The sequence below is a fragment of the Chiloscyllium plagiosum genome, chromosome 12 (genome assembly GCF_004010195.1).
Source record: "Chiloscyllium plagiosum isolate BGI_BamShark_2017 chromosome 12, ASM401019v2, whole genome shotgun sequence".
In the NCBI taxonomy this organism is placed as follows: domain Eukaryota; kingdom Metazoa; phylum Chordata; class Chondrichthyes; order Orectolobiformes; family Hemiscylliidae; genus Chiloscyllium; species Chiloscyllium plagiosum.
The window spans coordinates 8090400-8112851 of NC_057721.1; the positions used below are offsets into that span (position 1 = coordinate 8090400).

Genomic DNA, 22452 nt, shown 5'->3' on the forward strand with positions numbered 1-22452 from the left:
TCAAAGAAAAGCAAGGGGGTTATCCCTATTGTGCCTGGTTGTTATTTCTCTTTCAGTCAAATCCCCAAAATAAGCTATCAGATTGCTATCCTGTTGGTTGTCAGATTTTGCTGTGTGGAAATTAGTTGCTGAATTTCCGATATTACAATGTTTCAAAAGTACGTACTTAGTTGACTTTGGATCTTTATGAAGTCATAAAATAAAACATTTCTTATTCCTATGGAGGAAAATATATAGGACTAATATATATTTGTAAATATATTTGCATAAAAATAATGATGTTTCAATGATGTACATTTATAAATATAAAAATTGGCCAGAAAATACTGGAAAGGAAGAGTGGATCTGGGAATTAGAGTCATGGAGACATGCAGCTTGGAAACAGACCATTTGGTCTATCTTGTCCATGTTGACCAGATATCCTAAATTACTCTAGCCTCTTTTGGCAGCATTTGGCCCATATCTTTCTATTCATGTACCTGTCCAGAAGCATTTTAAATGTTGTAATTGTACTGGCCTCCACCATGTCTTCTGGCAGCTTGTTCCATACACACACCAACCTCTGCGTGAATAAGTTGGCCTTTAAGTCCCTTTTAAATCTTTTTCCTCTCACCTTAAACCAATGCCCTCTAGTTTGGGACTCTACTCACTCTATCAATGCCTCTCATGATTTTATAAACCTCAATAAGGTCACCCCTGAGCCTCTGCTGCTCCAGGGAAAATAGCCCCAGCCTACTCAGCCTCTCCCTATAGATCAAACTCTCCAACCCTGGCAATATCCTTGTAAATCTTTTCAGAACCCTTGCAAGTTTCACAATGTCTTTCCTAAAGGTAGGAGACCAGAACTGAATGTAATAATCCTAAGGTGGCCTAACCAAGGTGCTGTACAGCCTCACCCTCACCTCCCAACTCCTATACTCAATGCATTGACCAATAAAAACAAGCACACCAAATGCCTTCTTCACTATCCTGCAACTCTACTTTTCAAGGAACTATAAACCTGTACGCCAAGGTCTCTTGTGGGACACCCGCACCAATCAACCACACCGCCCTGTGGCCCAACATTTCAACTCCCCCTCCCACTCTGCCGAGGACATGGAAGTCCTGGGCCTCCTTCACCGCCACTCCATCACTACCAGACGCTCAGAGGAAGAACGCCTCATCTTTTGCCTCGGAACACTTCAACCCCAGGGTATCAATATGGACTTCAACAGTTTCCTCATTTTCCATTCCCCCACCTCACCCCAGTTCCAAACCTCCAGCTCAGCACTGTCCCCATGACCTGTTCTACCTGCCTATCTTCTTTTCCACCTATCCACTCCTCCAGCATCTGCAGTCCTCACTTTCTCCTCAAATAATTAATAACACAAGTATCATTTCAGCAATGTGATAAGGGCGATCCCCCGTATCCGCAGAATCATTTTCCTTAGTTTCAGTTACCCATGGTTTACCGCGGCCAGAACATATTACCGGGAACTTTCCAGAACCATAGACCAGGAGGCTGCCAGGAAGGTACGTTTCCCATTTAAATGAATGAGTTTGCTCCTATCTGCAACTTTGGGCTTCCTAGGTAGGTCCTGGAACATACACCTGCGGCTACAGGGGGGACTATGGTAATTATTAAAGACAGTCAGTCAAGTTCTCTATGCCCCAAAGTAAGATACTTAAAAAAAGAACACGGAGTCTCATTCCTTGAGGTAAGGAATCGCTGGGCAGCTTTTAAAATGTCAAATTGTAACTAAATTTTTTAATCTTTCCTTTCTATTACTCCCAGTCCAATCTTATTGCCTTCCTCTTTCTGTACCTGATTTAACTTTGAATTCAACCACTATCCATAAGTCTGATTGGTTAAGAAGATCTGTTTGGCCCCAGATTTCCTATTACCGTTGCATTGCTGTTATCAGCTCACACCTCCAACAATTTGATGGGGAAAAAATATTTTAAGAAAGAATATGGGAAAAATGTTAATTAAAAAGATATGCTGTAAGATGTATCCTCCCAACATTCACCAGCTATTTAGTGTAAGCATTGCATTAAAAAAAGTAGTAGGTTTGAAAAAGCCTGATTGCAAAGTGAAAATAAAAAATCCTTATGATCTAAGCATGACTTTGCAAAAAGTGGAGGAATACAAACTCCATATTTTGACCTTGCTTCTCTAAATGAGGATATCCTTTCAAAATGAATGTCTCTCATACCATCTACATCTGATTTTTAGATAAAGTTTCTCTGTTTATCAATAATATGCCTAAGCATTAATTCCTACAATAAAGAATAATATAGTCAAATGGAAAAATATTATTGTTAATGTTATTAATATTTCAATTTAATGTTTGAATGTGAGAGGCATTGGGAAGGCTGACATTAATTGTACATTCTGAATTCTATTGAGAAAGTGGTGAGTTGTTTGTTTGACAAGCTGTCCTAGGTAGGAAGGGAGTTCCATATTTGAACCCAGTAACAATGAAGGATAATGAACACCTTAGTCATGGTGATGCCTAACTTACAGGGGTATTTGGAAATAGAGGTGGTCTTGGGTTTGGACAGCTTGACAACTCCTGGATGATGTTGAGCTTCTTCAGTTGCGATGCAGTTACATCCTCAAGATGAGTGGAAAGCATTCTGTTATATTTCTGAACTGTGCCATGTCGGTGAGGGAAAGTCTTGTGGAGCCAGGCGATATGCCTCGCTCTGGAGGAAAGCTAACTTCTGGCCTACTGTTTAACTGTGGCATTTATGTGGCTGATCCAGTTTGTTAAATTTTTGCTTTCAATTTGGAGAACTTTTTTTTATTTTCAGTTTTTGATGTTTTCGTTTCCTGTTCACATGGTGTTTTTCTTCATTTTTAGCGACGAAAAAATGGCCTGGTTGTAGTATATAATTCAAAGATTATCGGCCTCCACTGTTCAAGCGCAGAGTTACATGCAGGCCAAATTGCTGTTGTCAAACATGGGTCTAAGATGAAAGATTGCGATCTCTATTTCTCAAGGAAACCATGCTCAACCTGTTTAAAGATGGTTTTAAATGGTATGTATAGTATAAAATTATTTGATTAAATGCCTTACCTTATAGTGGACTTGCAAAATTGAATAGGACAGTACCAATGTGGACTTAAAACTGGCGAATAAACAGAAAACAGAGGATAATGATGAATGGCCATGATTTGGAAAGGTGGTATGGAGTGTTGTTCCCTAGAAGTACCAGCAATACTTTGATAAATTTATGCAAACGTTCCTGACCTGTTGTGTGGGTACAATTTCAAAGCTTTCAGCTGAGGTAAGTCTTTGAAGTCCAAAAAACAGTGAGGAGAGTAGTTGCAGATTTCAGGAGTACATAGACATCTTGATGAAACAGGCAAACATGATAGATGAAATTTAATGTGGAGAATTGTGCACTGGAAAAAAAAATGAGTAGGCAAAAGCTTTTGAAAGGAAATTGGATATATACATGAAGGGGATTAATTTGTAAGATTATGCAGAAGGAGCAGGGGACAAGAAATAATTGGACTTCTCATTCAACAAGACAGCCCAGTAGTTTGTGTTGAAGATCTTTCTTCTGTGTTGTTGTTTTATGAAATAAAATTGTACAATTGCCACTAAACAAAAATCCACATTTTCAATTTCTACCCTTTTTTGTTTTGCAAAATATTCAAAATTAGCTGGAGTCAATCGCATATCATACTGGCCTGGTGACCCTGAGATAAGTCTAGTTGACGACTATGTAATGAATAATTGCAATTCAGATGCAAAACTAGATGCAAAAGCTGTGGAAAGACTCAAGTCCAACAGTCGCTCTCGTATTTGCACCTTGCTTCAGCCTTTGGCTTACGACATGCTGCAGTTTGTGGAAGAAACCTCAAAAAAGTGTGAGTTTTTACAAAGTATAGTCACCCTGAACAGAGATTTTAAACTTGAGGACTTTTTTACTGAGTGCAGAAGAAATCGATTACAGGAATTTGAGAAATTATTCTTGATATCCAATAGTGAGACTCACAAAGAAATCTTGAAGACTATTGGCTTAGAGAACGTATGTGATGATATTCATTTTACTAACTTGAGGCATAAAATGGAAGATCTTGTCTTTTTGTTAGCAACTGTTGACTGTAGCGTTCCAGAGTATGGGACGTTCAGATTTTATTGTGATGATTCGGACAAAGCATGTGACGAGCACACAAATGACGAGTTCCAAAAATTTGCAAGACATTGCATGGTTCAAGCCAGATTGTTGGCATATCGGACAGGTAAGACAACCAATCTGATACTTTGAAGTTAGGTATGATTCTAGAGTTATGTTATATGAACAGGCATCATTTTTAAGATTCATTAACTCATAAATAACTTACATTTAGCAGTATGACAATGTCAGGACATCCCAAAGCACTTTATTAAGCTAATGGTGTCCTTCTAAAGTGTGTTTAATGCTGGAAACACACCAGAGAACTAGCACACAGCATAGTTTCATAAATAGCACTGTGATAATGATCAGATATGCTGTTTAGTGATGTTGGCTAAATGACAATATTGATCAAGGCTCCAAGGAAAATTTCCGTGTGTTTCTGGGAAAGAGTATTGTCAGATCTCTTACATTGATCTGACAGGGTGGCCTTTATTTAACATCTCATCTGAACAATGGCAAGTCCACTGGTTCTGCATGATCTTAGTAGTGCACTAAAGTATTAGTCTTCTGCAGTGAGGTTCAAAACCGCAAACTTTATTAGCTGTGGAGCACCAACTATTCTATGGTCTTGAAAGGCACTAAATGAATACAAGCCTTTTCCTTTTCTTTTAAATGAATGGTAACATAGCGGTACACCTTTATGTTGAGGAGTTCTGTTCTCCCAGGATGCCAATTACTGCCTCTTTCCTTGTTCCTCAAATTTTCCTACCTGTGGAAAACCAGCCTTCTTGTTATATCTCTCCAGGTTCATTCCAGTGTCAAATTTGGGGCTAACTAACTGTTCAGGCCTTTTGTTCCACATTAAGCAAGTTTATGAACTCTTCTCCCCCTGGATACAATTATTACCTTTTAAAGATATCCATTCCTATCTGACCCATAGCCTTTCTCATCACAGCACCACTGCCTGCTGATGATATCTTTCGTAAAGATGAACTTTTATATGTTTCAATTCTCCTCCCCTCCCACCTTGATCCGAATTTTTTATTTAACAAACTCTTCTCCTACCCTTTCCCCTCTGTCTCTTTTTGCACCCCTCCCAACCCTTTATCCCTTCTTCTGACTAAACTCTTCTTATTTCCTAACCCGCTTGCTCCCTCCCTCTGATCTCCTCTGACCATCCAACCCTCCCTAAATCTTTCCTCCTTCTCACCTGCTGTTTTTCCACCCAATTTTCTGCTGAAACCTGTTTCTCTGAGTTGTCAAAAATATTGATTTCCTTTTAAGCAACATGTTGATTTCTTTCACATCTGCTTCATAAGTGTTAACACATTCGTATCACATTTATAAAATTATGTGATTGTTGAAAATACTATGTTTCTGTAAAGTTGTTCATTGTATGGAACAAATGTACATTTCCACCAAGACTGGTCCCTCTCTGATACCTGGACCAGTTCTGCTCAGTTCTGGTCAGTTCCTCAAGCTTTGATTCTGCAAATGAAGCACAAAGTTTAAAAATTCTGGTTTTGGACTTTTTACAGAAGTTCAGTTTCATCAATATCCTGTGGAATTGCAATTCTCAGAGAACCTGGTAACCAAACAGGAAATTGCAGGAGTAATGTTCTTTGTCTTCCCTTTGGAGTGCACTGCAATAACCCACACAGCATGCCGACCAGACTGAAAAGGATCCTCTAGTTGAAAGTTCAAGTTCTTAAATTCTTTAAAAGGGAATAATGCATGTGGGATTGTAATTGTCATCCATTGACTGCAGAACTCAGTAGCTAGAGTGCACCACAGTACTTTTCTTAAAATAAGATAGAAAACTTCCAAGGTCAAATACACAAGGAACAAGGGAAAGACAGTCCAGAAAGAAGCACTTTTTTTTTAACAATTATACAGTGATGTAACATATCTGAGGTTTTGTTTAAAGGCAAAGACCAATACAATTAACTGTCTGATCTATGAAATCTATCTTTCAGGGTCAACTAAATGCTCGTTGCAATTTCTATCAGTCGTGTCTTGTGTTGCTTCAGCAAGTTTGCTCCACTGTGATGATGGGGAAACCTCTATTGCATATATGGTTGGCACGAGGAACTATGTTGTGTTAATAGTATAGCTGCATGGTACAAATTATCTTAGATGCTATGTAGTTGAATTGCACAACAATTTACCTGTGAAAGATTACAAAATTACATTCAGTTAATCTGATAATATGTGGGTTGACAGGAAATTTTTAAAAATATAAAAGTTGCTGGACTGTCACCATTAATATTTAAAGGAAGAGAAACTATTTGGCCTACACATGTCTTCAGTCCCAAATGAAGTTATGATACATTCATGCCCTGAGGGAATTTGTGATTAATCAATAAGTTTATCTTGGGAGAGCTCACATGCTGAAAAAAAATCCAAGACTGCCAATTGTCTTGTGAAAATTTAAAGTAGGAAGAAACAAACAACTTCTAATTCTTTCAATATTTCTTTGAAGGACTATTTTGTAGTCCAGCAACTTCCACATCAGTGCTCCACAAACATCCCATCTGACCTATGAATAGCTTCAGTCTCTCTGCAGCAAAAAAATGTATTTGCCCCAGGTAGCACTGAAAACATATGTCCAATTGCGTGACTTAATTTGCATAAACCACCCAAATGTTTTCTTTATTGTTATATATTCCTGTCATAGGCCTTCCTTCCTAGCCAATTTTCTCCTGCACCCTCACGCAGATTTGCAAATTTTCTGCCTGATTGTGGTGACTTGGCTGTTACACAGCATTCTGGGGAGTGGAGATTCAAGGAACAGTGGAAAACCTAAAGCTTCCAAAGTGCATTTGTCCACAAGTATATCCAAAGCTTGGATAAAACTTCTAACTCTTGGAAATGAAGCAGAGCTGTAAGCTAAATTCACAGAGAAATTGCCAAGCCTTTACAGGGTTATAAAACATGAAATTCCTCATTCTATGGGTAAGATTTTAAAAATTTGATTCTTGAATTTTTATTTAACTCTTGATATGTAGTCAGTCTCCTCATGTATGCAAGAAGGTTTCACGGTGATCTAGGCAAGTTGATTTTGTGGGCAAACACATGGCAGATGCAGTATAATGTGAATATTTGTGAAGTTATACACTCCAGTGTGAAAAATGGTGTCATATTGGGAAATGTGGATCTGCCGAAGGATTGGGTGTTATTGAATACCAGTCAATAAAAGTAAACAGACAGATACAACAAACAGTTAGGAAGGCAAATGGTATAAGCCAAAATTTCTGCATCCTCCCCAAGCGCATTCCCCAACCCAACATTGTGTCGCCTGCAAATTTAGAGATATTACATTTTCTTCCCTCATCTAAATCATGAATATATATTGATGATATGTTACAACTGAAGGATACAGTGTAAGCCATTTAGGACTGAGATGAGAAAACATCTTCATTTAATGGCCTATGGTCAGCCTGTGGAAAGGCTACAGAGGCTGTATCACTGAGTATAGTCAATAAATAGATTGATATATTAAAGGCATCAAAGGGTATGGAGAGAAATTGAGAATATGGCTATGAACTGGAGGATCAGCCATGATCATTTTCAATGGCTTAATAGGCTGAACGGCCTACTCCTGCTCTTAGCTTCTGTGTTTAAGACCCTCAATAAATCTGACTTCTTTGATGAAGATTTATGCCTTTTCTACTATTTCCTCTTTTGTTTTGTCACTTAATTTTCTGTGAAGTACCTTGGGATGTTCTCTCATTTTAGAAACAAAGTGTAAATATTTAATTTCTACATATTCTTACATATTGATATAATTTAGATAGTTACTGGAATCATTGAAAAGATTGTGGCCAGTTGTGGTAATTTGCAAGATCTTTTGATCCAAATTTGGGGAGGTTCTTTATCTGGGAAGATTTGATAACACTTTACAGTATTTTTTTAACATGTAATGTGCATTCTTCTACCTTGATGCAATCATGATTTTAAATTATAGATTTCCTGTTTCATTTCTGTTTGATTCTTAAAATTAATACATATCTTTTATGGCAAGAATTCCTTTGAATGAATCATGTGAGTGGCAGGAAATACTTGAAGTTCTATTAAACCGACTTACATTAATATATTTCAGAGGATCAAAAGATTGGTGTTGGAGCAGTGATCTGGGCAGAAGGAAAGTCGGTATGTTGTACATTTTTGCACTTTTTTGTGAAGGTGAAATGCTACTAGTTTTCTGCTGAAACAGTTTGATGCTTTACTTGTTTGTGAGATTGCATTGACATCACCATTTCACTTGATGTCTAATCAAGGTTTAAACAAGAGTTCATGACATAGATTGATTCTGCCTTTAACACTTGGTTAGAAACAAAAGGACTGCAGATGCTGGGATCCAAGGTAAACAAGCAGGAGGCTGGAGAAACGCACCAAGCCAGGCAGCATCAGGAGGTGGAGAAGTCAACATTTTGCATAGAGTTACACCCGAAATGTCGACTTCTCCACTTCCTGATGCTGCCTGGCTTACTGTGTTCTTCCAACCTCCTGTTTATCTGCCATTAACACTGGCTATTTTAGTCAGGGAACTATGGCAAATTTGATCTATTTTTTTTCCATCTTCACTCAACAAATTGACAGCACTCTTATCCCCATCTTCCAACTTAGCCCCACAACCGTTCCATTAAATAAAAACAGTTTACAGAGAAAAGGACTTGTGCTTTTGTTAAATTTATTAGTTATTAGGAAATAGTAAGGACTGCAGATGCTGGAGAAGTCAGTCGATAAAGTGTGGTGCTGGAAAAAGCACAACAGGTCAGGCAGCATCTGACGGGAAAGAGAGTTGAAGTTTCAGTCTTAACCCATCAGTCCTGAAGAAAGGTTAAGCTTGAAATGTTGACTGTCTTGCACCTCAGTTGCTGCCTGACCTATTGTGCTTTTTCCAGCACTATACTTTATCGACTCAATTTAATAGCTAATTTTATTAGTTATGACTTAAGATAAAAACAATTAACAGCATAGAGGAATTTAAATTAGCAGCTCAAAAATGAACCATCCACCCCACCCTCCAGGATGAAATATTTGTTCTGTTAATGGTGGATATATCAAAGGCATTTGATATCTATTAACTACTTCAATTAAAAGTTAGGTAACTATTTTGATAAAGGGTGGTATGACATAAGAAAGAAACAAAGCACTTTACAGCTAGCCAGATACATTTGAAGTGTATTCACCAATAAGAAATGGGCTGTATGTTGCACACAGCAAGGTCCCACAAACTATAATGTGGCAATGACTGGATCATCTCTTTTAGTGATGTTGGTCATATGCTAAGTATTGACCAGGCTACCAAGGAGAACATCCTTGTTCTTCTTCAAATGACACAATAGATTCCTGTAATATTTTACATTACAGCAATGAATAATGTGTGGCAAACTTACAATGTGCACTTTGTGTTATGGACTAATAGCAAGCATTGCTAAATTCAGCTAGCTAATATTTATCTAAATAGTTGTTTGGTTGTAAGAACTGCCTTTTTATCAGCAATACTTATAAGTTGAAGCTTTTTCCCTTGCGCCCGTGAGAACAATTTGCAAGACATGTAAAGGGGAAAGGACACTTATATTGTATGAGAGGAAAATGCTCATTAGTAGACAAGTGAACTCTGATTTGTAAAGGCATTGCCATGGAGAAGGCATCCAGTGATGATGTCTGATAGTTAGCAGTCAAGCTTTGTTCAAACTTTAAACCAGGCAGGTTGATCCTAACTGATCCAGGCAATGCCCTGAGAACAGAATCTGACATGTGTGAAAAACAATGCTGACAACTAATTTAGAATTGTCAGGCATAGGCCCTGTTTCTTGCTATATAGCTCTTCGACTCACCTTGGCTATACCAAACAAACACCAAACTACACCAACCCATTTACCTGCACTTGGTTCACAGTATACTATTCCCTAGCCTTTTAATACTCCTCCAGGCGCTTTTCAAATTTTGCAATCATCAGGGTCACAGATGGACTTGCGTGTACTGGAAGCTGCGTATACTAAAATACAGGATCCTGATCTTTGCAGACAGAAGAACCCTGGTTAAGGCATTGCCAAACATAGTCAGAATAACCTGTCTAGTTTGAAGTGTAACAAAGCTTGACAGTTAACAATCAATAATCACTAACAGCTGTATTTTCCATAGCAGTGCCTCAACCAATCAAAGTCTATTTGACAACCATTCAGCACTCTTCTCAAAGATAGTATAAATGTTGTTTTCCCTCTACCTTGGTATTTCTTGCAAGTTATCCTGATGAATGCAAGACAAAAAGCTTTAGCAAAATCTATCTTTTTCCAGCACTACTTAATATTTATTTATGTGTATTTTGTAAATGATAAGAATGTTTTAAAATGTAATATAATAATTAAGCAAATTGCTGCCCAAGTGATATTTTAAAAATTTCCACTAACGTTTTTGTTGCAGGGGAACTGATCCATTTTGAGACTAGCCAAGACACCCAAAGAAATCATGCATCTGTAGCCCTGAAGTCCATGGCAACAAACATTTATAATATATTTATAAAAAAGCATCAACATATACACATACATTTTATACAAATTATGATCTAGCTGATGCAACTACTCAACAAATCAGATTCCAGAATGATATCTGGCTTGATAGATTTTTTAAAATAGTTAATGCGGAGGTCATTTGCTGAAAAAGATAGTTGACTACATTTGATTTAATGATTTATTGGTGCCTTGTCAACCTAAGTACAGTGAAAAGTTATGTTTTGCATGCAGTACAGGCAAATCAACATATAAGGAAGGACATACAGATCATTGGGTGTTGGAGCAGAGCAAGGCATACAAAATTATGGCTGCACGGGGTTACAAAAGCAAGGTCAACATTAGATTTGAAATTTGAGCGGTCTATTCAGCAGTCTAATAACAGCAGGGACGACGCTGTTTTTGAACCTGTTGGTATGTGTGTTTAAGCTTTTGTATTTTCTGCCTAACAGAAGAAATGGGAAGAGATTATAACCAGGGTGGAAGGGGTCTTTAATGAAGTGGGCTGCCTTTCTGTGCCAACGGGAAGTGCAGATGGAGGCAGTGGATGGGAGGTTGGCTTGTATGATGGTATGGGCTGTATTCACAAATTTCTGCCGTTTCTTATGGTACTGGACAGAGCAGTTGCCATTACCAAACCATGATACTGCAGATAAAATGTTTTAAGATGCATCTGTACAAGTTGGTGAGGGTCCTTATGGACATGCCGAATTTCCTTAGCCTTCTGAGGATGAAGAGGTGCTATTGTGCTTTCTTGATCGTTGTATCTATGTGGTGGTCCAGGCCAGATTGTTGGTTATCATCACTCCTAAGAACTTGACACTCTCGACCCTCTCCACCACCGTTCCATAGATGTAGATAAGGATATGTTCTTTCCCTTTCTTCCTGAAGTCGATGATCAACTCTTTAGTTTTGTTAATATTGAGGGAGAGATTGTTATCTTTGCACCATATTACCAGTATTCTTTACTGTACTCTGTCTTGTCGTTATTTGATATCCAGCCTTTTACCCAAAAGGAAAAAAAAGCAAACCAAGTTGTTTAAATATAGAACACACTTGTAAGATCTAAAAGTACAGCAAAACAAAGATTCATCCTGTTTCCCAATATTATCCATTTCAGAGACTCAAATCCAGAAATATTACCTTTCAATATCAAATCCTTAAATTTGACTTAACTGATTCTTTCCAGTTCTTTCCTATAAATTTTGAGGTTTTCTTACATTGTTACTTTAAAAAACCGTAAATTTTCTTAGTTTTTCATATCTTGCAGATTCTTAAGCAAGCATTTCTGGTTTGAAGTTCTCACCAATCAAATGTTTCCACTAAGGTAATTCCACTGAGGCTTTCCCTATATTGCTTTCAAGGAGAGAAACTATGTATACTTATTATGCCAGTCAGGTCTCCTACAAAATTGCCTAAAAATGTTTAGTCTCTGGGTTTTCTATGCAAAGATCAATCTTATCCTGAACCCAAAACAAGCTAATATATTTGTGTGTCTTTACTGACATTTTTCATAAATATATTTTAGACAAAAAGTAGATAATTTCACTCTTAACTTCCCAGAGATTTGCTTCACTGTTAATTCATTCTTCTTCCTCACCAGCTTGAACTCAGCAGAAAGAATATTCCTCTTTAATATCTGTCTGCTTAATTCTCTTTGATTTGTTGGGTTTATTGTTGAGTCATGCATTAGATAATATTTAGACAGATCAACCATCTCTCTGATCTCTGTTCACAATGAACTCTCTAATTGCCTACTGCTCCATTCCTGTCTGCATTTTGGAAAATCAGACCATGATGCTGTGCTCCTTCTCCTCGCTTACAAACAGAAGCTGATGCATGTGGATCCAGTACAGTGCTGGTCTGGAGTAACAGGTGAGTTCCTTCATGACTGCTTGGTGTCAGTGGACTGGTCCGTATTCAAGAAATCAGCGGTCAATCTAAATGAGTATGCCACTATCGTCACAAACTTAATCAGTTAGTGTGTAGAGGACTGCAGCCCAAAGAAATTAATCCAAATGTTTCCCAACTGGAAAACATGGATAAACCAGGAGATCCAATGTAAATTGAAGTCAAAATGTGAGGCATTCAAGTTGGGCGACCTTGACCCATACAGGAAAACTAGGTATGACTTTCGCAAAGCCATCAGGGATGCCAAGAGAAAATACTAGAGTCCCAGACTAAGCACACAATTGTATGTTGATTGCATCAAAGCTTACATGATATAACGGGCTACAAAGCAAAGTCAAGTAGAATTGCTAGCAACAATGCATCCCTCCCGATGAGCTCAATGCATTCTGTGCTCACCTTGAACAGAATGTCAGTGAAATGACATCACATGCCCATTGGCCTGTGGTGTACCTGTAGCCAAAGTCAGCACTGTAGATATCAGATCAGCCTTCCTGAGAGTGAACCTATGGAATTCGACTGGCACATATGGAGTCCCCTGCTGTGCACTCAGATCCTGAGCGGACCAGCTGGCAGGGGTATTTGCAGACATCTTTAACCTCTCTTTAGTCCATTCGGAAGTTCCCACCTGCTTCAAAGAGACCACTCAGGCAGCATGTCTTAGAGCCATTGGGCAGTAGTCATTGACATCCGTCATTATGAAGTGCTTCGAGAGGTTACTTATGGCATACGGATTTCCTGATGAAGGGCTTTTGCCCGAAACGTCAATTTTCCTGCTCCTCGGATGCTGCCTGACCTGCTGTGCTTTTCCAGCACCACTCTGTTCTAAACACTACTTATGGCATACATCAACTCCAGCCTTCCAGATTGCCTTCATCCACTGCAATTTGCCTACTGTTACAACAGATCCGCGGCAGCCACCATCTCCCTGACCCTACACTCAAATCTGGAACATCTGGATAACATGTCAGACTCCTACTTATTGACTTTAGTTCCACTTCCAACACCATAATTCAAACTAAACTCATCTCCAAACTCTGAGACCTCGGATTCCGCTCCGTCCTGTCCAACTGGATCCTCGATTTCCTGACTCATAGACCGCAATCAGTAGGGATAGGCAATAACACCTCCTCGATGATAATCCTCCATAATAATCCTCAACATCAAAGCTCCATAAGATTGCATACTCAGTTAGAGTATTCTGCTCTAACTCCATTTACAAGTTTGCTGATTACACTAGACAGAATACAGGAAAGAGATACAGTTTAGTGGTATGGTGTAAAGACAACAGTCTCTCAATGTCAGCAAAATGAAGGAGGTGGTCATGACTTCAGGAAGTGGAGTGGAAGACACACCCCTGTCATCAATGTACTGAATTTGAAAATTGTCGAGACCTTCAAGTTCCTAGAAGAATGGATTATCAACAATGTGTCCTGGTCCACCCACACTGATGTTTTGGTTAAGGAAGCACACCAACACCTTAATTTCCTCAGACGGTTAACGAATTTCAAAATGTCCACAAGGACTCTTACCAATTTTTATTGATGCACCATTGAAAGCATCCTATCCAGATATATTACAACTTGGTGTAACAACTGCTCTGCCCAAGACTGCAAGAAATTATAGTTGTCAATGCAGCCCTGTCCACTACACAAACCAGCCTTCAATCATTTAACCCTGTTTATACTTCTCACTGTCTCGGAAAAGTAGCCAACATAATCAAAGAACTCTCCCACCCCAGTTATACTATCTTGCATCCTCTTCCACCAGGCAAAAGATACATAAGTTTGAAAACAGGTACCAACAGATTCAAGAACAGTTTCTTCCGTGCTGTTAACAGACTTTTGAATGAACATCTTATACGTTGATCTTTCTCTGCACCTGCAGCTGTAATACTATTCTGCATTCTGTTCTATTACTCTGATGTACTTATGTATGGTATGATTTGCCTGGACAGCACGCAAAACAATACTTTTCACTGTATCTCAGTACATGTGATAACAATCAAATCACATGAAGCTATTCTTTAGTTAATAGTTCTTAGAGATTATGTCATGTTTAAAATCCTGTTTGACATCTTATCTGAAAATTATTTTGTGTGTGTGAATGTTCAGAACATCCATCTTGCAAGAGATTGCCCTAACTAGCTGGAACTGTCTGGGGAAGAAACCCCAAAGGAGTATGATGAACTGTTCCACTCTTTGCCAACCGATTGATACTCCAGACTTCTGCCTGAATAATGAGATCAGAGACAGCCTCAACAAAATTCTGATCAAGTTATCATTTAAAACATTATGTCAAAATAATCAATTTCTGTTTATTTGTAGAATAATTGTGACGGAACAGGAGCTAGGTATCTGATAGGATGTGGTTATAATGCCTATCCAATGGGATCTGAATATGCAGATTACCCTCAGCTGGATGAGAAACAGCAGAAAGACAGAGAGGCCCGGAAGTTTCGGTACATTGTACATGCTGAACAGAATGCCTTAACTTTCCGGTAGGTACCCAAAAGACTTTTTGGAACAATTTACATGATTGGTTTTAAATATAAAGGACGAAATGCTCGCATTAAACCTTCAATGACCCAAAGCAGCATTCCTGAAGAAGGGCTTATGCCCGAAACGTCGATTCTCCTGTTCCCTGGATGCTGCCTGACCTGCTGCGCTTTTCCAGCAACACATTTTCAGCCCAAAGCAGTATCAGCCAGTGAATGTGCAGTCACTGTTGTAACTTAGAAAAATGGAGCAAGTAATTTTACCGTAGCAAGATACCATAAGCAACAGTGACCATCTTGAAGATCTATTATTAGTGATGTTGGCTAAAAAAGAAATTTTGGCCAGGGCTCCAGGAGAGCTTCCCTGCTCCTCTTCAAAATATCGGTAACAGTCTTAAACCACCTAAGACTGGATCACTGTTAAATGTCTTATCCAAAATCCGGCACCTAAACCACACTGACTGAAATGTATCAGGAATGACACTCCTGACCATTTTCTCGAGGGATGAGCAATAAATGTTGACCTTGCCAATGATGCTTGCGTCCCATGAACAAATACTAAAAAAAAGTAACATTCAAACAATAATTCAGGGTAAAAACCTCCAAATCTTTACAAGGAACTATGTTCCTATAAAACGTATCTACTGTAGTCACTAGAAACCTGAAACAAAATGAGAAAATTTCAGAAACCCTGAGCAAAACGCTGCATCCATAGAGAAAAGCAATAAGTCCATATTTTGGGCAATGCCTGAGCCTAACTTGCTCAGTTTCAGAATTTTGTCTTTGTGCTGTTTTTATGATTCTTTAGTGGCTTGTGAGATTTGTGATGTAGGAACAAATAAATGTGTCATACTGGTCGCCAGTTATAGGAAGGATATCTTAAGCTGGAGAGGGCTCAGAAGAGATTTACCAGAATGTTGCCGAGTATGAAAGATTGGAGTTAAAAAGAAAGGTTGGTTAGGCTGGGACTTTTTTCACTGGAGCTTAGAAGGTTAAGAGGCAATCCTCTAGAAGTTTATAAAATAATGAGGGGTATAGATTGGGTTAATGATATTCCCTAAGATGGGGGCTTTCAAGACTAGGGGGCATATTTTTAAGGTGAGAGGAGAGAGATTTGAAAAAGACATGAGGGACAAATTCTTTACATAGAGGGTGGTTCTCATGAGGAATGGACTTCCTGAGGAAGTGGTGGACATGGGTACAATTAGAACATTTAAAAGACATTTCATGAAATTCATGAATAGGAAAGGTTTGGAGGGAATATCGGCCAGGACCAGGCAGGTGGAGCTAGTTTAGCTTGGGATTATGTTCAGCATAATTTGTTGGACTGAAGGATCTGTTTTCACATTGTCTGACTCCATGACTTTCTGATGTAAAGCATCCATTGTTACTTATCCATTTGCATTAAGCTATTAGGTTTACCTATTTTCAGTCGATTCAAATAAGAATCAACCAAGACTAAAATATTTCAAAATGTATAAAGCACTTTCCAATTAAAGGTGCCAAATGACATTATCAAGGAAATGCAGTTTGAATCTCTGTGATTGGCTCCTCTGATCCAGATGCTAAGTTTGAAAGATGTGTTGTCATGGTGTGTATAAATGGAATGCACCATAGGAATGCAGGCATGCTGAAAACAACATTGAATGAAAAATCAGGACATCTAATCTGCAGTCTATTGTGCTTTTTACTATTTATCAGATGTTCAATGTGTTTCTTTTGCAGATGTCAAGATATTAAAGATGAGGAAAAAACAATGATTTTTGTTACCAAATGTCCATGTGATGAATGTGTACCTTTAATAAACAATGCTGGTATCAAGCAGATATACACGGGTGACCTTGATGCTGGCAAAGTGAAGGCAGATATATCCTATCAGAAATTCTCTGGTTTGCAAGGAGTGAGAAAATTTACCGTAAGTAGCTCATTATAAATAATAAAGCAAGAAGAATGCAGAATCATAGATCTTCATCCCACAATTACATGTTTTTTATAAAATGTACCCCAAATTTGTATCATCGATAGTCAAAGGTGAGGTGCCGGAAGACTGGAGGTTGGCTAACGTGGTGCCACTGTTTAAGAAAGGTGGTAAGGACAAGCCAGGGAACTATAGACCAATGAGCTTGATGTCGGTGTTGGGCAAGTTGTTGGATGGAATCCTGAGGAACAGGATGTACATGTATTTGGAAAGGCAAAGACTGATTAGGGCTAGTCAACATGGCTTTTTGCGTGGGAAATCATGTCTCACAAACTTGATTTGAGTTTTTTGAAGAAGTAACAAAGAGGATTGATGAGGGCAGAGAGGTAGATGTGATCTAAATGGATTTCAGTAAGGCGTTCGACAAGGTTCCCCATTGGAGACTGGTGAGCAAGGTTAGCTCTCCTGGAATACAGGGAGAACTCGCCACTTGGAGACAGAACTGGCTCAAAGGTAGGAGACAGTGTGTGGTGTTGGAGGGTTTTTCAGACTGGAAGCCTGTGACCAGTGGAGTGCCACAAGGCCACTACTTTTCATCAATTCTATAGCTATAAATTCTGTGTTACGATCGAGCCCTCCACAATTACCTGATGAAGGAGCGTCGCTCCGAAAGCTAGTGTGCTTCCAATTAAACCCAGACTGGAAGCCTGTGACCAGTGGAGTGCCACAAGGCCTGGTGCTGGGTCCACTACTTTTCATCAATTATATAAATGATTTGGATGTGAGCGTAAGAGGTATAGTTAGTAAGTTGCAGATGACACCAAAATTGGAGGTGGAGTGGACAGTCAAAGAAGGTTACCTCACATTACGATTCGGAGATGCCGGTGTTGGACTGGGGTGTACAAAGTTAAAAATCACACAACACCAGGTTATAGTCCAACAAGTTTAATTGGAAGCACACTAGCTTTGCAGCTGTACAGGACATTGGTTAGGCCACTGTTAGAATATTGCGTGCAGTTCTGCTCTCCTTCCTATCGGAAAGATGTTGTGAAACTCGAAATAGTTCAGAAACGATTTACAAGAATGTTGCCAGGGTTGGAGGATTTGAGCTATAGGGAGAGGCTGAACAGGCTGGGGCTGTTTTCCCTGGAGCGTCAGAAGCTGAGGGGTGACCTTACAGAGGTTTATAAAGTCATGAGGGGCATGGGTAGGATAAATAGACAAAGTCTTTTTCCTTGGGGTCGGGGAGTCCATAACTAGAGGGCATAGGTTTAGGGTGAGAGGAGAAAGATATAAAAGAGACCTAAGGGGCAATGTTTTCACACAGAGGGTGGTACGTGTATGGAATGAGCTGCCAGAGGAAGTGATGGAGGCTGGTACAATTGCAACATTTAAAAGGCATTTGGATGGGTATATGAATAGGAAGAGATCTCCTTGCAAATTTGTTTCTTAATTTCCCTCTGACTATTAAGAGGTCTATAATACAATCCCAATAAGGTGATCATCCCTTTCTTATCTCTCAGTTCCACCCAAATAACATCTCTGGATGTATTTCGAGAATATCCTCCCTCAGTACAGCTGTAATGCTATCCCTTATCAAAAATGCCATTACCCATCCTCTCTTGCCTCCCTTTCAGTCCTTACTGTAGCATTTGTCTCCTGGAACATTAAGCTGCCAGTCCTGTCCATCCCTAAGCCATATTTTTGTAATTGCTATGAAAACCCAGTACGATGTTCCTAACCGTGCCCTGAGTTCACCTGTCTTCCTGGTTAGGCCCCTCGCATCGAAATAAATTGGGTTTAATTTATCAGTCCTACCTTGTTCTCTGCCTTGTCCCTAACTGTTTGACTTGCCTTTGTTCTCAACTGTACCAGTCTCAGATTGAAATCTTTCCTCATTATCTCCTTGAGTCCCATCCCTCCACCTTACTAGTTTAAATCCTCCTGAGCAGCTCTAGCAAATCTCCCTGCCAGTATATTAGTCCCCTTCCAATTTTGGTGCAATTCATCCTTTTTGTACAGGATACTTCTACCCCAAAACAGCTTCCAATGATCCAAATATGTGAGTCCTTCTCCCGTACACCAGTTGCTCAGCCGTGCATTCATCTGGTCTATTCCTGCCCTCACCAGCTCGTAGCACCGGGAGTAATCCAGATATTACTCCTTTTGAGGATCTCCTTTTTATATTCCTGCCTAATTCTCTGTAATCTCTCCCGAGAATCTCCACCTTTTCCTTTCCTATGTCATTGGTTCCAATGTGTACAATGACCTCCTGCTGACCCCTCTCCCCCTTGAGAACATTCTGCACCCTCTCTGAGACATCCTTGATTCTGCTTGCTCAGAAGGAGAGATTGAACCTACTAGCCAACCTCCTCTTCGGATTGATTTAACTGGTTCAAAACGAGCCTCAATGAGTGAGGGTTATGGATTTATGTCCCACTTGATCTCTATCCCTCTCTCTCTCTCTCACCCACCCGCCCCTCGCCGCTCTGTGGGTTTGGGATAGAGCCTTTGTCTTTGGCTTAACCCATTCAGAGATTTGGAACCTTGAACCTTGTGTCTGTTAGCAACTTGGAGACTATTTCTAAATACTACTCGGGAAGGGCAAAACTCGGTCTATCCTTGGGAAATGGGGCAGGACAGGTGACTGTAGTGACAGTGGGAAGCACTTTGGGACCAATGACCAAAGTTCTACAAATTTTAAAATCATTATGGAGAGGGACAAATTTGGGCAAGGCAAATTTCGATGGAATTGGACAGGAGTTTGCAGTGGTTGATTGGTGTAGATTGTTTGTCGGCAAAGGGACTACTGGTAAGTGGGATGCCTTTAAAAGTGAGGTAAGTAGAGTTCAAGGCCTATATGTTCCTGTGAAGGTGAGGGCAAGGGCAAGGTTAGCAAGAAGAGGGAACACTGGATGATGAGATATTGAGGCTTTGATGAGAAAAAAGGAGGAGGCATGGCTTGGGTACAGGCAGCTAGGATCAAGGGAATCCCTCGAGGTATATAGGAATTCAGGAATTTACTGAAGAAGGAAATCAGGACGGAGAAAAGGGGGTACGAGATAGCCTTGGCTGAGAAGATTAGGGTGAATCCAAAGAGGTTCTTTAAGTATGTTAAAGGAAAAAGAGTAACTAGAGAGAAAATCAGACCCCTCAAAGACCAAAGTGGAGATGTATGTGTTGAACTGCAGGAGATGGGAGAAGTCCTCAATGAATATTTCTCCTCTGTGTTTATCGTGGGGAAAGACCTAAAGCTTGGGAACTTGGAGAAGTTAGTGGTCATATCTTGGGGACAGTCCATATCACAGTGGAGGTGGTTTTGGATGTGTTAGAATGTATGAAGGTGAATAAATCTCCTGGCCCTGACCAGATATATCCAAGAACATTGCAAGAGGCTAGAGAAGAAATTGTGGTGGTTCTAGTTGATATTTTTGCATCATTGTTAGCCACGGGTGAGGTTCCAGAAGACTGGAGGGGAGTGAATGTTGTGCCATTATTCAAGAAGGGCTGCAAAGAAAAGCCTGGGAACTGTAGACCAGTAAGCTTAATAACTGTGGTGGGTAAGGTATTTGAGAAGATTCTGAGGGATAAGATATACATGCATTTGGAAAGACAGGGTTTGATTAGCAGTAGTCAGCATGGGAGTGGGAGATCATGCCTCATAATGTTGTTAGAGTTCTTTGATGAAGAAATCAAGAAGGTTGATGAGGGTAGATGTAGTCTGTATGGATTTCACTAAGGCCTTTGATAAACTTCCACATGGTAGGCTGCTCTGGAAGGTTAGATTGCATAGAATCCAGGGTGAGCAGTCAAATTGGATACAACATTGGTTTGATGGGAGGAAGCAGAGGGTAATAGTGGAAGGATGCTTGTCGGACTGGAGGCCTGTGACTAGTGGAGTGGCTCAGGGATCGGTGCTGGGCTCATTGTTGTTTGTTATCTATATCAATGATTTGGATGAGATTGTACAAGGCATGGTTAGTAAGTTTGCTGATGACACTAAAATAAGCAGTGGACAGTTAGGGAGGTTATCAGAAATTGCAGCAGGACCTTGGTCAGCTGGGGAAGTGGGCTGAGAAATGGCAAATGGAGTTTAATATAGGTAAGTGTGAAGTCTTGCATTTTGGAAAGTCAAATCAAGGTAGGAGTTTCATGGGGAATGATCAGGCCTTTAAGGAGTGTGTTGGAACAGAGAAATCTTGGAGTTCAGGTTCACAGTACTCTGAAAGTGGAGTCACAGGTGGACAGATCAGTGAAGACGACTTTTGGCACACTGGCCTTCATCAATCAGGGCATTGAGTATAGAAGTTGGGAAGTTGCTGAGACTCCACTTGGAGTAATGTGTTCACCTTGTTTTGATCACCTTGTTATAGGAAGGATGTTATTAAACTGGAAGGAGTGCAGAAGAAAGTTACAAGAATGTTGCCTGGACTTAATGATCTGCTTTATAGGGAGAGGTTGGACAAGCTAGACTTTCTTCTTTAGAGGCTAGGAGACTGAGGGGGACCTTTATAGAGATGTACAAGATCATGAGAGACATGGATGGAATGCACTCAGTCTTTTTCCCAGGGTTGTGGAATTGAGGATGAGAGGACATCAGAATAAAGTTAGAGTGGAAAGAATAAAAGTGGACTTGAGGGCAATTTTTTCTTTATACAGAGGGTGGTATGCAAATGGGATGAGCTGCCAGAGGAAATGGGTGAGGTGGGTACATTAACAAAATTTGGAGAAATACATGACTAGGAAAGGGTTAGAAAGATCAAGGCCAAGTGCAGAGAAATGGGGTGGCGTGGTTGAACATTTTGGTCAGCATGGACCAGTTTGGGCCAGAGGGCCTGTCTCCGTGCTGTAGGTCTCTATGATTGGTCCATTGGATGTCCCACTCTTTGTACTATCTCAACCCCACACCCCAAGCAGTCTCTGTTGCTGCTGCTGTCGCTGCTCTTAGTCTCAACAAATCTATTGGCACAGCACTCTGCCCTTCCAATCAGAGGCTACTCTGTCTCCCACATTTGCTACTGATAGGTTTACAAAATTAATCAGTACCAAATGCAGGAGAGAAATAGTATGTGTTTGGAGGAGCATCTTTTTACTGAATTTTCCTGCTCCAGGTATCAATTGATAACAAGCTTGAAAATTGTTGATGATCCCTTTAAATAGCATTAGTCTGAAGGGAGGTATCCTTCTTGTTGCTAAACACATTTGCAAGGGCACATTAACTGGAACACCGTGGTCAAAGTTAGTATCGCCAGTCAAACTCATGATATCATGATAACTCTACGTTGCCTGCATGTGTTCATTATGTCCCCTCCCCAAAATGGTGTCTGGCATAGCTTGCCCCAGAAGCTTCCAAACCTGCATCCCTCACACTGAGGATATGGGTACTATTGGAATTGTTTGCTTTCAGTGAATGATCCATATATAGATCCCTTGTAGACTGTCTCCAAACTAGGAAACAATGATATGTTGCTTTCATGCACTTTAATCATATTACACAG

At 39.8% G+C, this 22452-nt stretch overlaps 1 protein-coding gene across 3 annotated transcripts in view; it reads left to right on the plus strand.

Annotated features, from left to right (window-relative positions):
- cdadc1 (cytidine and dCMP deaminase domain containing 1) overlaps positions 1-22452 on the plus strand; it is an 88780-nt gene that overhangs the window by 20928 nt on the left and 45400 nt on the right. For 2 of the 3 annotated variants that reach the window (XM_043700417.1, XM_043700415.1), the window contains exons 3-7: positions 2847-3024; positions 3656-4237; positions 8216-8265; positions 14867-15039; positions 16762-16951. In XM_043700417.1, the coding sequence (XP_043556352.1) occupies positions 2847-3024; positions 3656-4237; positions 8216-8265; positions 14867-15039; positions 16762-16951 (1173 nt within the window). The remainder of the gene's footprint in view (positions 1-2846; positions 3025-3655; positions 4238-8215; positions 8266-14866; positions 15040-16761; positions 16952-22452) is intronic. The other variant, XM_043700416.1, reaches the window with a different exon arrangement.